Source organism: Festucalex cinctus, chromosome 5 (genome assembly GCF_051991245.1).
Source record: "Festucalex cinctus isolate MCC-2025b chromosome 5, RoL_Fcin_1.0, whole genome shotgun sequence".
In the NCBI taxonomy this organism is placed as follows: Eukaryota; Metazoa; Chordata; class Actinopteri; order Syngnathiformes; family Syngnathidae; genus Festucalex; species Festucalex cinctus.
In genome coordinates, this window is record NC_135415.1 from 30210603 (window position 1) to 30229289 (window position 18687).

Consider the following 18687-nt stretch of genomic DNA (forward strand, 5'->3'; position numbering starts at 1 on the left):
CCTTCCCAGAGACGCCCTTTGAACATATGGCTTTCCATAAAATCATGGCGGGCACTGTAGCCCTCTTTTTGTCCGTGTCATTGATCCTGCTGGTTATTTACGTCTCATGGAGGCACTACCCCAACACCATGAAGCAACTGCAGCAGCACTCCGTCAAACACAAGCGCAGGAAAAAGGGCCGCAAGCAGGAGCAGGATCTTAACTCTCAGTTGCAAGAGTACTATCTGAGCTACCATTCCAATTCGGAGACCATGGATTCGCTGGTGAATGAGGCAAGGCCGTGCACGTGCACCATCTCCGGATCCATAGAATGTGAAGTATAGAGTTTCGTTATGAGACGAGAAGTGACATTTCTTGGCAAATCTATCAGCAGATACCGTATTTTTCGGATTATACGTCGCTCCGGATTATAAATCGCACCAGCCAAAAAAATGCATCATTAAGAAGGAAAAAACATACATACGTCGCACTGGAGTATAAATTGCATTTTTGGGGGAAATTTATTTGGTAAAATCCAACACCAAAAACATACATGTCATCTTGAAAGGCAATTTAAAATTAAAATAAAAGAGGCTGAATAAGCGTACGGTATACTAACGTTACATGACTGACATGCCTGCTAATGTCAGTAACGACGTAACATATTAAGAGTTTGTAGCGAGCAGGCGCGGAGTGTTGGAGCCAAAGGCTGGCGTTTTATTGACATCAGCTTCTGAGGTCTTAACAGCAACTCCCCACTCAGCTAGAAGCTAACAGGCTAACTCCCCTTTTCCACATAACAAAACCTTCCCACTCGGAACTCACCCGGAACTTTCCTTGAGTGAATTATGTTCCCATCACTAACAAGTTATTCATTATAACGCTAGCATAAAGAACATGCTAACAAGCTTACCAAACTATCAGTTCCAAATCACAAAATTCCATGAAATCTTCATCCTCGGTGTCACTTTTAAACAACTCACCCAACTCGGGAGGTAGACGATGCAATGTTGAACTGATCAACACAGGCCTAGAGCGCCCTCTTGCGGTTTAGTGTGAAAATAACATGTGAAATGATATAATAATGTGTTAATTTCACACATAAGTTGCACCAGAGTATAAGTCGCACCCCTGGCCAAACTATGAAAAAAACTGCAATTTATAATCCGAAAAATACGGTAAGTGATTTTTTTTTTTTTTTTAAATAAATGGCTTCATGAAATGTTCTTCTCCTCTACATTGAAGGAAGTGTTGGGGAAGCGCGTCAAATATATCTGTGCGGACAGAGCAGAGTGCAGAGATATTTTTGGAGCTCATTATTACTGTGACTGACACGGGAGCCGTGACATGCGAGCGTCTACCGGGTTATCTGCGCATGACCCAATCTACAAAGTGACCACAAGTCAGTCGTGTCGATAGTAACATTGTACATGGCAACATCTGTAAAACAACAAAGACCGTTTTTTACTTGCCTGTTTATATCATGTTAATTATATTGTGAAATATGAGGTTAAATAGTTGAATCTTTCTGTATTTGAATGTGTACAAGTGTGTACACACAGTGTACAGCCAAGAAGATGAGTTTGCTTCCCTGATTTAAGAGTTCCAGGCAGAAAAATAGTCAGTTTTAATACTTAGCTGTTTTATTCCTCGCCCTACCAGTGCATTAGTTATAAATATAATTGCCACATCAATTTGGGAAACCAACCTACACTCGTCGCATTTTCTATATGGATGATACTTATTCGGTCTGAAGTAAATGATCAATTTTAAAGGGGAAGGCAATCTCTCTTTTTTTATTTTTTTACAATATGCCCATGTGCCGTCATAGTAAATACTGTAGAGTAAATTTGATTCTATTTAGAATGGGACCAAATAGATTCATTTTTAGAATAGCCTAATATTTACACTTGGAAGGGAGTAAAATGAAGAATTGGAAAAAAATTTAATTAGTCACTCAAGTGTTGAGTAACAAACTCACGATCTTCAGCTTGGGAGTCACACCAGCAACTTAGCTATGCCAAGTGTAAATATTACGTTAAACCTGAGTCAATTCGGTCCAATCTAAATAGTCATACTCGACACAATTGACTGTGTAGTCCAAACATTCTGATTATGTCATTTTTATCCATCTCGGAGGGCGGCCATTTTGCCACTCGGCGTCGACAGAAACAGGGCGAGGGCGAGGCTAACGACCAATCACGGCTCACCCAGTTCCTGAGTTTGGTCATGTGACGTTCGCAAGCTGAGCCACGATTGTTCGTTACTGAGAAACTGTGATGTCATTTTCTGTCCACTGAAAATGACATCACATTTGCTCAGGGCTCGGGTAACGACCAATCACAGCTCACCTGGATTCTGCGTTTGATCATGTGGTGTTCGCAAGCTGGTCGTCACTGAGCAACTGTGATGTCATTTTCTGGCAACAGCAAGTGGCAAAATGGCTGCCCCGAGATGGATTAAAAGTGGTGGATTTTGCTCATTTTAGTCATACTCCACGAACACAATTTCATAATCATAATGTCGTGTTTACACTAGTGGCGGTGCATGCTTGGGTTGACTTCCCCTTTTTACATTTTGTTTCGGAACAAAATTGTTTACGACTGTTGAAAGAAGTTTAGTTTGAAGAGCAGGGAAACTGAAAAGTTTTTCAAATCTCACTTACCACAGTTTGATCATATCAAAATATTAGGAACAGCTCTTATGATGATGCAGTTCTGTGCAACGTCATTGATTGCCAACAACAATGTCAATTCTACACATTAAAATGGGTACTTCGATGGCACCGTCATTCAAAGTGGATTCAAAACATTATTATCATCAGCTCCTGTATTGGAGCTCAGGACAGTGTGCGATTGATCACCAGGTTGTTGTGTATTTGTTATGACAAATGTGTTATTGATTATGCATTGTTTGTGTACAAATCTAGTTACGAGGCATTGTGGAGATGATGACTGCAATTAAAGGAAACACCGACGGTGAAAATGTGAGCCGGTGAAGGAAAGGAAAAGAAACGGGCTTCATTTCTGCAGTTACACATTTCACGGGCTGTGAAGGCGCATATAAAATTGATGGCATATTTTCCCGTTTTTCCATCCTCTTTTTGTGACTCCTCTCTTGACTTTAATAACACTGACAACAGTATTAAGCGAATGTGGGTCACTGGTGTTGAAACAAACTGGTTTACAGAGACAGGACTTCCAAATTCTATTTCTTCTTTTTGTTTTTTTAGAAAAATGACAGCAAAAATAAAAACACAAACAGGAAAAGGATATCTGAGGCAGGCCGCGTGGGGATCGTGGCTGCTTGTGGGTCAAGTCGGTCGTGCTATTGGGACGACATGATCCGCCTTCATCCGCCTTCTTCCTCTTGCTTTCCTTCCACCGCCATCTTTTAGTGTTTTCTTGAACGCTGAAGACAAAAACTGCACAGGGGACACGTGGGCAAGTGTTGAGTCAGGCGGGATTAAAACGGATGCTCCAGCATGTGACGTCTATAAAAAGGAGATATTTTCACCCCCGTGTCAGCCATGACGTGAACAATTAATCACTTTACTACAGATGTTGCTTTCATCCCAGCTGTCGTTCCACGTTTTTGTTTTTTTGTTTGTGAAGAAGGTCCACCGATTCTGATCGATCCAAATATTTGTTTTGATTGATGGTGCTTGGTTATTGACTGATGTTTGCATTTATGATGATGAATTTCTTTCGAGGACCAATGGGAGCATTTCCAAATGGGCAAAAACAAAAAAAAGAAAAATACCAACAACAGTATAAATGATTTGTTGACGCCAGTTTGACAGATATTGTAATTACACTCTGATTTGTCATATAATGACTGATGAAAAGCAATTTTCCCGTGTTTTTTGTTGTGCTGTGTGTAGCCCAAGAGAAGAATGCTGATTAGAGAGTTGTGGTCTGCATCTTGCAGACCATTATCGGGATTATTTGTTTGGGTGAAATATTGCAGCAGTGCACAGTATTGACTGAGCAACAACAAGGTACAAATACAGCCACGCTCTATGTGCAAAATCAGGGAGGGAAAGAAAAAAAAAAAAAAAAAAAAGTCTATATGTTGTCAGCTACCTGAAATAGAAAATGTCCTTGAGTTGATGGAGGCTTCTTAGAGCAGACAGCAAAAACACGCGGAGGACGAGGAAAAAGAGAATTGCAAAAAAAAAACCAAAAAAAAAATCCTGCCGGCAAACGTCCAGAAATATGATTGCTTTCCTCCGTGTTCCTGTAAAAGTCAAACTGTGAGGGCCCAGCGCTCGCTTGGCAGGCGTGAAATTTTGATTTACATCTGTCATCGCACATTCTTTTTCAAGCAGCAACATCCGTGCAACGTTATCCTTGTGTTTGCCAAAGGTTAGAGCCTAATTTAGAAGGTAAAAAGAAGCCAATATGGCAGCAATGACAACCCATTAAAGATGCGGCTTTAGGTTTGACTGGAATTGCATTTTATTTGCCATTGCTTTATTTTTGTCCGTTATATGAGGTTAAAAAAATAAATAAAAAATCAATAGCCATTTACAACTTTGAACGAATTTCTTTGCAGTCCAAGTTACAATCAATGTTTTCTCATGGAAATGTGGTATGTAATGCACTCTGCCTCTTAAAAAAAAATGGCCCTATTCAAAGAAAATTACATTTGAAACTATGTGGAATCTAATGTTGCATAGAAACATTAGTTATGGAAGAGGACAACATTTTATTTTTAACAGACTGGTCAGCCTACATTTCTTTATTAATATGTGCACATAAAAGTATGATTTTCATCCGGTTCCAGTAATAAAGTTTTACAGTCACCCTGCCTAACGTTTTTTTTTTTTTTACTTTCCGTTTTAAAAATCATATCTGTCCAATTATGCTTTGGAAACAATTCTCCCCCTAAGGAATAATGGAAATTGGGGCGGTGGTGGGGGGGTTTGGCGATCAGGTTCATTTAAAAAATATATAATAATAATAATAATAATAAATTAAAAAATAATATATTTTTAGGTTTAACTTGAAACTAGAAATTTGTTAATCATTTAAAATATATATACATTTTTTTTCAACTGTCACACAAGCGTAACAAGAAGTTTAGAACTGTAAACTCTAAAATTGTAGCTTAACTAAACTACGATAACTACTGACAACGCATAGTGAAATTTCTTTCTTACATTATTGTTTTCTTAGCACAGAGGGTGCAGCTGCTATTGAGTGTAAAAAGTGGCGCATCTTGGTTCCGCTGTGCCAAGGGTATTTCCCTTGATATGCACTGGACGCACGTGGCAATTGGAGGCTGAAAATCAAGTAAAATATATTGCGGGAATTATGTCGAATGGGATTTTGGTGAATTTGATTCTGTGCTCTGCTGACATGTGTGGTGGATGCCATCATATTTTAATAGATAAATATGACAACAGCATGCATGGAAACCTCTGAATTATTGTGGAAATTGTTGTTTTTTTCAACACATTATTATTATTATTATTATTATTATCATCATCATCATCATCATCATCACCATATAAAAAGAAAACTCACGGGTGGATGTTACACACAGACACGAACGGCCAGGGTGGAAGCGAGTCCCAAGTGCCCACTTTAAAGATTTGTGATCTCCCCATGGAGATGTGCTTTTTTTTTTTTTTTTTATAACTGCACTCGGCCATGTCAAGGATTGCTCTTCTCATGCAGTTATTTTGAAGGGAATAAAAGGAGATACTTGGAGTCAGCTTGTGATCACGCTCAGTTTTTAACTGCGCTAAGCTGCATCTGCGAAAATACATAAATATTTTAGAGCGAGCTTGCACTGGCCACCAACATAGTCACCCAATTGTCCGTTGTTTTGGTTGATTATATTGCACATTGGCCAACTCGTCTTCAAACTCAGGCCTTTTATGGATATTTCCCATGTTAAGATCATTTTACATGATGTTGTCTGTGTGGATCCGGAGGACATGCATGAGTGGCACGGACTGAATTTCCGGGCTGGGGAATCCAGGTCCAGAAAGGAAAAACCCTGCCACAGATTGGCTTTAGCGATTCTATTCAACTTGCGGTTAAATCAGCTGTTGGATTAGAAGCACCTGTGACTAAAGCCAAACTATTTCAGCGTTTTTACGTTCTGGAACTAGATTCTCCAACCCTTAACAGTGCGTTTTGCAGTCAACCGACGCGCCTGGCTAGCATGAGTCCCAAGCAGCCAGCTAACCGCATCGCCCGCACCATTAAGCTAAGACGAGCAGCCACGCTAATGTGTCCACCTGGGCCCAGAGTGCTGGCATGCAGTCGGAATAATGTTCCCTTTAACTTCACGTGCGTCTGAGCATTCGCACAAACTCCCTGAGCAGAATTTTTGTATCGCGACCTTCATATCGTGATAATATCGTATGGTGATGTTTGGATATCGTTACATCCCTACTGATGATTTGAAGTTATTTGCTCTTTATGCATATACATGACATGCATGACATTCCTGTCTTTGCATATTCGTTTGTCCGAGCCTTACAACAGGCTGGGCTTTTTAATGACTCGGAGATCTGACAAGACGTTAACGGGGTCCGACCACAAAAATTACAGCAGCTTCCTTCTGTCCAAAGTCTCCACTTCAAACTCATTTCTACACTCTTGCTTTTGGCTAAACCACATTTAGTCTGTCCCCAAAAGTGTTTTCTGGGAGATTTTGCTCCCAAATGGAGGGTTTCGACCAAGGATGTCATCCATCTCTGCCAACTGTGAGCTCACTTTTGTGATTCAGGGTTAGAAGTGCACGTGTCTTGGGCGATGTTTACTTTTCCTGTAATTGCCACTTTCACGTTCCGCTCCTCTTACATCAATATTAGCCAAGGTTGTCATCGGCTGCCGTATTCAAACCGAATAAGTCTTGTGTTGATGCCGATGCCTGCAGTGTTTCTTTGTGAAGAAAAATCGAACGGTCTCCTTGGGAGACAGATAACATGCTGTACACGTAATATCGTCGGCTATGACTCAGACGGACCGCTGTTGAATTTTACATTCAATTTATGGCAAACAAATATCAGACCTTGACAAGAGCGTTGTGATTTTTGAGCCCATGCTGATATATGGAGTGCGGTATTTGTAATTTTTATGACGTGTCAAGTGTGTCCGCTGGAGAGAAGGCCGGGTTGGAGGAAAGATCAAGGATTGATCCCAGCAACAGTGATGGCTGAAAGTTTGCGGGAGGAAACTTTAAACAACACTTTCTCACTTTCGAGTACAGTGCAATTGAAAAAGGGACATAAATGTGCAACACTAAAGCAAGTGGATAAATATGGTTTGCTTCACTAATATTTTGTATCACCCACCAGCACTTGTAAACTGAATGCTAGTTGAAAAATAGCATTACTGTGCTAAACTGCTTATCCTGATTTGGTCTGGACCTGTTTCATCTGAAGGGTGGAGCTACCATGGTTGGAGGAGTGGCCATGGCTCCCTTGTCACTCTCTGGGAAACCCACTGACAAGTTCCCCCACACCTATAGTAGAAAAAATTGACATTTGTGATTTTTTTTTTTTTTCTGCTATTTTAACATGGATGCAGTATTCTTAGTCCCCTTTTTACTTTGCCGCAAGTTATTTCGATTATTACAACTGTATATTTATCATTGTTCTGAATGCAAACTCGAAAAGAATCCGTCTTAAATAAAGAACATTCAGTTGTGACCGTCAACAACAATCAGTGATAACTTTCAAGCAAGCAATATGGCTGAGAATGGTTTGTTTGTCATACCATTCACAGTCCAGGTTTCATGGGAAAAAAAATAAAAAATCCAGAACCTTCCTCAACACAAAACTACATTTAGAATTAAGAAAAATGAAGAGGTTTTTGTATCATTTGGTTTTTTGACATGATTTGAAAGAATGAGCCATCAATCACAGTATGCAAAATTGGCTGTTAACTAGCAAATCAGTGCACTGGATAGAAGTAGACTACATTATCTAGTAAATTAAGAGAAGCAACATTTTTTTAGTTTTTTTTTTTTTTACTTGAACTGCTTGATTATAAGTGATGAACATTGTCCTGGGGTTAAACATTAGACTGGTCGCCAGCCAATCGCAGAGGTGTTAATTAACAATGTGAAATGTTCTTGTAATGTGGTTGTGGGGTGCGAACTGTACTGACTGTACTGCATCATAATTACAACTATGCCTATTGTTTTGTTTACCTTAATTAGTTCAAGTATAATATTTTATATCTCTTTGACAGTGTCAATCAAAACTGAGCATTATTATCTTTGTGAAGGCAGAACGTTTCATACTGATCTTGTTTTGGAAATTATTACACCAAGGCCACAGTGTTGTCGATATATATATATATATATATATATATATATATATATATATATATATATATATATATATATGTGTGTGTGTGTATCGTGTTGTTTGCTTCATTTGCACATAAATTCATAATTTGTATGTCTGCAAAAAGCTTATGAGTTGAACTGTTTCTTAATTCTATGACGGGTCACTGCCTTCATCATTGGCGCTTTTATATTTCCATCCACCGGAGGGGATTTCTTCAAGGATGACTGCTTCTAAATTCGACAAAATTAGTTCACAAGATAGACAAGACGTCCGTCCTATTTTCTTCATCGTGGTAGTGGAATCGCAGACACTCTTGGCGGAATTCAAATGTTCAAACATTGACTTCCTTCCAGCTACCTGGTCAAAATAATGACTTCCTGGCTGTGAAATTAAAATGATTAAAGTTGGCTGAAAATAGAGTTACTGAAGTATGAAAGTATATCGTGTCCCGTTGTCCTGCTTTTGCAAAAACACGATTTCTTTGTTCAGCCACCTTTTGTGTTGCGCACGTCACCTGTAAAACTCATTTGAATGCTAATGCTTTATTGCCGTTGTTGGAACTTACAAGTACCAGGAAACTCTCAAAGGACAAGATTTGTCGTCTTTGTGCTGTTCAGCGGAGGCCTTCGCATCTAACTAGTGATGTGTCGGTCACAAACGAATCGAGTCTTTTGAACAGCTCTTCAACGTGAACGATGGGAACCGAGTCTTTATCGAGAGCCGTTCATCCTCCTATCGTATATAGTTTATTGAACTAAAAATATAAAGTACAATTGTTCTCTTCTTCTATTGTAGTGAAGTGTTGGCCACATACCATAGGTGCTCTTGACTGCCTCCTATAGTCTGGGAGAATATCGACCACAGTGGGTGCTCGCCGCATTCCACACATCTCAGTTCACAGAGCATCAGGCATAATCCAACCTTTACATCACCTGCACCACAACTTAGACCTGCTCTTAGCTGGTCTAAATTCTAATCTACTTTGTCACCAATTGTCAGGTGTGTCAAACAAAACGCCCTCGTTCTGCCGGAAAGCCCGTCGAGGCGTCTGCCAAATTCCCCGAACAGAGTAAACAAAACTTGCGCTGTCACGAAAATGAAGATGCATGCGCCCGTTTTTGTGCCAAGCGCACGCATGTCAGTCTCTGAAAATCGGGCTCGGATTGTCCCTCAAATTTTGGCTGCTCAATACGAAATTGCAAACAATAAAGGAAGAACATAGACCAGAAAATGAGCTGTGTTTAATCCTTAAACCCAGCGACTGTGGTCTTGCTCTGCTCATTGTTGGTGTATTAATGAACATCTTTTAATCTATAAATTCTTGGCGACATTCCAGAATCAGAATACTAATTATAGACTCCTACATAATCCATTGTAAATAACTAGAGATATGACTATTGAGCTTTAATCCATCTCTGATTGGAATTAACACGACAGTAAATGATGTTCCATCCCCAATAAATGATGCCTAGAAGCATCTTTGGTTCACTTAGCATCAGAGAATCGTTGTACAGTGAGCAGTATTTCACGTTTCCTAACTTGGCCCATCCCAATATGTGATGCATGCGGCCCGCGTGATGTAGCAGTAAATACATTGCTTTCTTAATAACTGCTACGTCATGATTTCAGTTCCATGTGATTTATGTTCCATGATTCTCCGTCGAGTTCTGCTGCCAACGGCTGAGAAATCAAACAACCACAACAATTAAATGCACATGATTTATAAGCAGATACTGCTATTTTATTTTTTTTATTTTTTTTGCTGGCTTCTGTGCAATAAAACATTGCCTTTAATTAGTGACTTTAATAAAATATAGAGACATTTTTCACGGGTGATTCACTGGACAGGTAAGAAAAATATCAACAACATTAAATATTGAACACTCACATAGAACGTGTCATTTAGACGCTCGCTGAAGTGGCTATAGACAAAACTGCAAAAATAACAACAATAAATGAAGATTATGCTGTCCAGATCCTCCCTTATGTTCTTTTCTACCACACATCAGGCACTTTAAACAACCAACCAACAGACTTCAGAAGGAAATCATACAAAAACTAATTCCTTTCACAGGGGACATTCACAAGTAAACACCACCATTTGATTCACTGAGATTTCCCCATAAAAAAAAAAGGAAATACAGAACAGGATATCTTCCAATAACGCTCGAAAATTGCTCGATTCTATCAGCGTATCATTTGTCACGGTGGGGGGGGCAAAATACTGCACAGTTTTACTGGGGAGAACCAAGAATAAAAAAGCAACTATTAATGGTTAATGTAAACCAGCGGCACGTTCCGTTCCCTTTCGTAAAACACAACGGTTACAATTCTCTGTTGACCAATTAGCGCCACCCTTACTTAATTAAGCCTTCCACTTTGTACTGTCTGCATAGAGTAAATAAAGGTCCCTGTGTGACGTAAGGAGCAGAATTTGGACCCACAAGCAGACAGGACACGAATGAAGAAAAATAAAAGCCAATATATACATAAAATACGGTGCTCAGATTTTTACCATCATAAACTGTTTAGATTCTGAACAGGCCATGTTTAACATCACCTTTTTTCATACTTAATCGTGACAAAGGTGCAAATCGGCGAGTACTGTAATACTGTAGTTATCTTTCAGCTCCTCACATCAGTCAGCTGTTGGAAAGAAAAAAAAAAAAAAAAGTCTTCATTGTTCAGCAATGCTGTTTTCTCTCGTCTCTCCCGTCTTGCCCCATTTTTTGTTCATGTTTTGATCATATTTTCTCTCTTTCCATGTTCTCTATTAGATCTGTCCTCGTTAGGGTCGCAGGGAGCTGGAACCTAGCCCAAATAACTTCAGGTGAAAGGCAGATATCACCCGGGACTGGTCGCCAGTTGGTCATGAAGCTTCCTATAAATTGATAATAATGAATGAATACGTCTAAATTTAAAATGTCCATTGATGTAAATGTGTGTGAATTGGTCATGTTATGTTTAATCGTTTGCATTTTTGTGTCTATGTGACATCCGATTGACTGGCGACCAATCCAGGATGTACTGTGTTAAGTCAGCCCAACCCGACCTTAACGAGAACTGCTGCTTGAGGATTTCAACAATATTGAAGATAATTTGATCATTTAAAAGGAAAAAAAAAAAAAAGACACAAAAGCATCTCTTCTTACCATTGCAGTGCATAACGTCTGTTACAATATTCCACTTGTTCGCTTTTAAGAGAACCCATAAAAGATTGCTCCCGGTGACAAACATTCTGAAAGGTCCTTGCTGGGGGCTCCATAGTTTCCAAGTGAATGATGACAAGAGCTTAGCCGCGCTGCGGCACACAACAAGATAAGACGGTGCGGACCTATAAACACCAAAAGTACCTATCTCATCTTTATCGCCACACCATAGGGTGTTAAAGACGGGCAAATAAATAACGTTTATTGGGTGTTGAGTTGCTAGGTCACTAATGTGCAAACAATATGAAACCTACAGTTGCTGGGATGACCTTCTGGTGACCTTTGCAAAATCTGTTCTTTCAAATCTGCTTTGAAATAAAATGATATTTATAGTTTGAACACAAAAGAAAAGTCAACATGAGCATCGGTGGGTTTTCACTGGCCTTGCACAACTAATAGTAAAATTCTCTCTATTCACAGAATTTTTATTTTTTTAATTCATGAAAGCAAATCCAGGCAAAAACAATCAACAGCATATTTGGCAATGACATTTGTTTTTGCATCTGTTTGTCCAGTTTGATTCATCTTGAATCACAGATTTAATTTCAATTGTTTTAAATCACCTGTGATTGACGGGCGACCACTCCCAGGTGTCAACTAGGCTGCCGTGATCTTAAAGGAATACTTGACTCATTGAGCCATTTTCAGTCGTAAAAAGTTAACATTTTGTCTATAATTAATGTGGTAACTTCATTATTTTTTAATGTACAATTAGTACCTTCAAAAAGTAATTTTTCTCCATGCTGTCGACTGATGATGACATCACCTGTGCTGAGGAAGTTGGTAACGACCAATCATGGCTCAGTTTCCTGACCACACCCAGAAAACTGGGGAGCCATGATTGGCCGATATCTACTTCCTCAGCACGGGTGATGTCATCATCAGTCGACAGCAAGTAGAAAAATGACTTTTTAAAGGTATTAATTAATTTGGACATGAAAAATAATGAAGTTATCAAATTCATTCGAGGCAAAATATGAACTTTTCACTGCTGAAAATTGTTCAATGAGTCAAGTATCCCTTTAATGAGGATAACTGACATAGAAAATGGGCGAATGGAGGGATGATTTAAATCACAGTGTTTTGATTTTGACAAAAAGATTCATATCTTAATTAGTATGTGGGGAGAGAAAAAAAAAAACTCATTAAGAAGAGCATTATTAGGTTTCAGTTCATTTTTCTTTCAACTGCTACTCCGATGTCCTGCCCCAGCCAGAAGAAGAGACTCATCATTTTTGTAATCCAATAGCAAATGACCTTCAATTTAATCAACATGAAAATAAACGGCATGCGCCAAGGCAGCACTTTCGTCTCGAGTGGAGTAATTAATGTCACATTATAACATGCTTAATTGACATCTACTGCATTAAATCGCAGGTGGGAGGCAGCCTCGCAGTTTTCCCAAATGAATTTCAAGTCATTCTTTTCTACTCTGTCAATGACTAATATACAGTATGAAAGTTTACTTTATACAATATTGCCTTCAGATGTGAGTTGAATTCTGTGACCGCGCTTACTCATAACATTATTTTTACTCATTGAAAATATCTATTTCAGTCTTCCAAAAACAAACAAACAAACAAAAAATGTTTTTAAAATGTGTTATTAACTCTTTTACTGCCACACGTTATTAAAAAACAACCCCCAATGCCAGCGGATTTCGAGCATTTTAACTCATTTTTCGAAGCAAACAGAATATTGTGTTCTTCTGCTACATAAACAACATGGCGACCACATGAAAGGTGGCATTCCATTCTTTCATTAGGGAAAAAAAATATGTTTCTACCTTATTCCGTTCTTTAGTAATCACCATTTGAAAATGGGTCATTTGAGTGACATTGAGCGAAAATTGAATAGAAAAATAGAATAGAATTTTCTCCACAACAGTGACTTTGATACTAATATTTTTTTTTTAGTGACACTCCGTCAAATTAGGTTTAACTAATATTCCAAAGGCTTTGATCATTCATGTCAGCCTTGAAAACGTTCCATTTCATCAGATTGCGTCATGTTTATTTGTAATTGGCAGCTCTAGTTAGGGCCCGAGCAGCTGCCACTGCCATCTGCTGGCCACAGTTAGTGGGTGCTTTTGATTTCACAACTCATTGAGCCGGCTGCGCTGCACTTGGACGCTGCACTGACCGCTGATATAGTCACACGCACAAAAAAAAAGTTGATGTCACTTAACGTTTATGGCGGCACACCGTGATTTTACTCAACGTTGTTAAACGTTTTTGGCAGTCAAAGAGTTAATGACAAAAATAGCACCTAGGGGCAGTATAAGACATGCAAGTCATTAGTTGTTCTTCGCAGTGGATAAAGACTATACACATGTGAGTATTCTTATTTTATTTGTCCACGTATTGCTCCAAAGTTTACGCTCACTTATCCATTGCTTAAAGTGCGCTCAGTCACGTGCAACAGCTTGTTTCCTCAACTATGAAGTCGCAAGTCAAAGCAAAAAAATAACAAAAAAAATCAAAAAAATCGGCTGATCGACGGCTAATAAAAGTGGCGTGGCACTGCAGGGAGCAAATGAGTTAATTATTTTATATTCAGATATCTTGTATATTGTGTGATGTATACTGGTATATTCCCAACTTAAATCTTCAGACACTGAAAACTTTTGTCCGTTGACGTCTCATGAAGACAAAAGTGCTCCCTAATCGCTCAGAAACCTGAACAACAACAACAACAACCCAAGGTAATAACTCTTGTTTTCTTCCTTTCAGTGGAAATATATATTATCCAACATCAAGCTCGTTAAAAGCACTTTACCGGGCACTAAATGCTGGAAAAGGGAAATAAAAGTTCATTTATTTATTTTTATTTGCACATACAACTCGATTATCATTGGTCACAAAAGATCAGGTTTGCAATTTTAACTACTTTAATAAAAAAACACACAAGTGGATAGCAAAATCAACCTGGGGTTCTACATTTTTTTAATTTATTATTTTTTATAATTAATTTGTGCATTATTCTGACACAACCTGCAATAAGTATTTCTTCCACTTGATCTCACTGCAGGTCACAGAACGCTCATTTTATGAGCAGCGGCGTAACTATCAAACGTGACGATAATGCATTGCGAGTGATTATCATGCAATCTATTAATTGCTGTAAATTAGAATTCATCAAAGGCTCATTATTAATCTCGTCCTCCTCACAGTTGATTCACACGCTTCCTGTCGCATCATTTGACGAATCTCGACTCAAACTGTTCAGGAACGCACCAAATCATTTGCAACCGAGACGGCGGTAGTTTTACGTCTAATTGTCAGGCTTATGAATATGTATTTGACTGTATAATATCATTAAGAAAGCCCATCTATCACCCTTATCCTTTGTGTAGGCTATGTAAAAATTCCCATTAACATCATTTTTGTACTTCTGACAGCGGATGCAAACCGCAGAGAACTTTTATGCTGCGTAGGACGAATGCGAGCTCTCCACCATTTGGCACAGAAAATGCAGTTCATCGTTGTTGCATGTGAAATCCTGTTGAATACATTATGTAATACAATATGTAAATATGTCTATCATCAGTTGATTTACATGTACTCTTGGCTGAATTCTATAATAGTATGATGACAGTTTGCTAAGTCATGTGTGATGAGAATTGCGTTTGCCCGACTTAATCGACATTTTAAATATTTTATTTTCTCGACGGGGTTGTTTGTTTGTCTGGTTGTTTATTTATGAATGCATTCATCAAAAATCATTACACGCAATATGGTTTCTGTTCAGCGTGTTTGGCACAAGTTTGTCTGCGGCACATATCGAGTCTGCAGGGCTTTTGTGAGGATGTGCCCGCAAATGTGGAACATTTGACTTGGTAACGTGCGATTATCGGCACGGGACGATGAAGGCCGTGCACTTGAACTGTCGGGGGAAAAAAACAAAAAAAACACGCATAGTCGAAGAAGATGCTCATGTGAATTCATGTATTCATTCATCATGGAAAAACAAGATGCGCTTCGTCAACTGATTTGTTGACTGCGGAAAAATAACATTTCCTTGAAGTTTCATGCAAAGTTGAAAGCTGAGGATGTCTGACAGCTCGTGTTTTGGAATCCTACAAATGTATCATTTAAGCATTGTGGCTTTTTGTTTTGTTTTTTGTTTTTTTATCAATTGAGCTCAGTCGCTACCATCAAAATGATGTTTTCCCCCTGGATGGAAATCTATTATCTAAAGAAAACGTTATTCCATCCTTCCACATAAACATAAACACATTACAAGTGTAACAAAAAAAAATAGTTTGAATAAAATAAAAATTTAAAGGAAGAAAGGAAAATTTGTCACCTATAAATTCTATAATTTACATGTTCAAGAAGTAGTACATGAACTTATCTATTCCTAATCCCTATTATTTTTAATATATGGATAACAAATTGTTCCTATTCAATAAAATTTCCATACTATGCTTCCCTTACCGGAGATTAGTCGGGACTTGTTTTTCCCGCCTTCTCCGTTCATCTGCAAAAATGAGGCACTGTAAAAGGCGGACTCATGTTCTGTATCTACATGTTGGCCATTGTTTGTTGTTGTTGTTGTTGTTGTTGTTTTTGTCTCTTGGACGGCTTCTTTCTGTTCCCTTTTCTTGCACCTTGTGGTACAATGACAACAATTCTAATTTGATTCTGATTCTGTGAATGAAATGTACTGCAAAACAGGAAACAGTTCTAAATTTGGAACGTCTCTGTCTTGGCTGCTCAGTAAAATACTGGATGTAAAACTGACAATTTGACAATTTCATGAATAGTCCAATTATTGAATGAAACGTGTAGTGTTGTCCACATTAATTATAAGAATTACGCAGATTTGAAGCGGGCAGATTGGACCACTGATTATAGGACTTACTTATCGTCACTGAAATGGCGCTGCCGGAAGTAAGGAAATGAACTAGTGTGTTACCTCAAAAGGAGACGTACGTGAAACGGAAACAAACTTTGTTCCCCGCAGTCTTTCTGACAGAACGTGGCAGTGCAAAGTGAGCTTTGTGGAGGCACGGCCTCTCACAGGAGCTGTTGAGGCAGTTCTCCACAGCAGACTGAATCCGTTTGTGTCCACTCCGTCGGTGACAGTCTGGTTTGCTGTTGCAACAAAAGTCATCATCAGCTTGGCTGCTACAAGTAGAAGATGCTCAGCTTCCCCAGCACCTCCTGTGAGGTCCTAATGAACACTTTCAAACCAGCAGACATTCCAACAGCTTCTTTCCTTGTCCTTGAATTGACTCATATGTTCACTGCGACACTAAAGGGCTTCATGTTCATACACAGTGCAACACTTGAGCATCAAATTTTCATGCAGAAGCCGCAATGTATTTGTTTAAGAATTGGTTTATTTCTCTGCATTTCCTTTGACATGTATCGTGCACATGGCAATTTGCCGTCCGAAAGCAGACAAAACTTTTTGCATGTTATTGGCACAGGTAGTGTAATTTTTAGTGAAGTGAATTGTGCGGTGCATGTCGCCGTGTTTAATTCATAAATATGACAAGAGAGTGCATCGAACACTCTTGAGTTATTGCAGAAATCGGTTCACTGAATGCATTATTATCATCTTTATGATATATTCTTTAAATTAGAACCCAGCCTCCTAGAATCTAACCTCCCCTTAGACTTACAATAGGAAATGTGTGAAACAGAGATTGTATGCCTGCATGATCGCCACCATCAGTCAGAATCACGGAAAGAATTGCAGTCAACGATGAAGGTTCCATTCGAAGTAGACATTTCCAATCATAGACATTCCTAAATTGCACTTAAGGTCCTAATAATGTTTGTGCAGCCTTCTGTGACATACAGCAGCACTCGCTTGACGGCCTCTTGTCCTGTTCCTGTTCATTTTCTGTCTTGTGTTTTAATGATGCCTTGCAAGAGACTTTCCAAACCAAGTCCATGACAACAGACCTTCCAAAACAACACACATTGCTGGAATGAGTTATGCATAATGCATTCAATCCAAATGGTAATGTTCAAGTCCTGGAGGGAATGTATGACTAAGGGTCATAATGTGACTATTCCTCAACGCTCAGACAGAAATGATGAACACAAAATTTTAGGAGCAGCTAACCATGACTTTTGGAATAAGGCCAAGAGTGAATTTATTGCAGGACTTGTAAATGTCTTTCTGCTTCAAATAAGTAGGATAGTTTGCTGGATTTTAGTTATTATGATTATTATTTTGGGCGGCACGGTGGTTAGCACGTCCGCCTCGCAGTTCCGAGGACTCGGGTTCGAGTCCAGGCTCCGGCCTTCCTGGGTGGAGTTTGCATGTTCTCCCCGTGCCCGCGTGTGTACTCCGATCTCCTCCCACGTTCCAAAGAAAATACGTAATGGAACACTAATTATTAGATATAAAATGAATTGCTTGGTTATCTGCCTTTTGGTTGATGGTGCAGAAGAAGGAGAATACTTTCCTAACATTCAACGTATATCAGCGGACTTCATTCTGGACAGGACGTTTTCATTACTTGTACTTTTAGCTACTTGATTTACTATTAGCGTCATTTCGCTTTCTTAAAGAGCCGTACCCAAGTTTGTGCATACACCAGAAAAATGCATAGTACACAATGTTGTATGTTGAGGAGCTTCTGTAACAAAATAAGTTGTTAGGGTTACAATATGTTTATATTTGATTGGATTTTGTTTGCTCGCAGACATTACAGTTAAAGTCACAAATAGGACGAACAATGTTATGATTAAAATCCATGACAAAGCCTGCAATCAATGTGCTCTTTTAACTCTTTGACTGCCAAACGTTATCCAAAAAAACAACGGTGCCAGCCGATTCGGAGCATTTTCACTCATCTTTCAAAGCAAACAGAATATTGTGCGGTATGACGACATAAATATGAAAGATTGGATTCCATTCTTTCATGAGAAAAAAAAAAAAGTATGTTTCTACCTTCTTCCGTTCTTTAGTAATCACCATTTGAAATTAGGTCATTTGAGTGACATAAGAGAAAAACGAGCTTTTCGTGAAGATACATTTTTTTTTTGTTGCACAACAGTGACTTTGACACCAATTTTTTTTTTGTTTAGTGACAAGGTAGCGCTACACAAGACGTTGCGCTGCCCGTTCAGAGAGGAAAAAAAAAGAAGTAATAAACGTAAATTAACGTTTTTGGCGACATTCATTAGGATTTTAGAATACGTCATTAAACGTTTTTGG

At 38.8% G+C, this 18687-nt stretch overlaps 2 protein-coding genes across 2 annotated transcripts in view; one reads left to right on the forward strand and one right to left on the reverse strand.

The window, feature by feature from the left end:
* lrrtm4l2 (leucine rich repeat transmembrane neuronal 4 like 2) overlaps positions 1-563 on the forward strand; it is a 2467-nt gene extending 1904 nt beyond the window's left edge. The window contains exon 2 of the mRNA XM_077522915.1: positions 1-563. This exon is cut by the window's left edge and continues 1278 nt beyond it. Within this exon, the coding sequence (XP_077379041.1) occupies positions 1-323 (323 nt within the window). The 3' untranslated portion in view covers positions 324-563.
* The window catches only part of LOC144019245 (uncharacterized), a 47083-nt gene that overhangs the window by 5864 nt on the left and 22532 nt on the right, over positions 1-18687 (reverse strand). The window contains exon 3 of the mRNA XM_077522188.1: positions 3242-3390. Coding sequence (XP_077378314.1) covers positions 3242-3390 — 149 coding nt within the window. The remainder of the gene's footprint in view (positions 1-3241; positions 3391-18687) is intronic.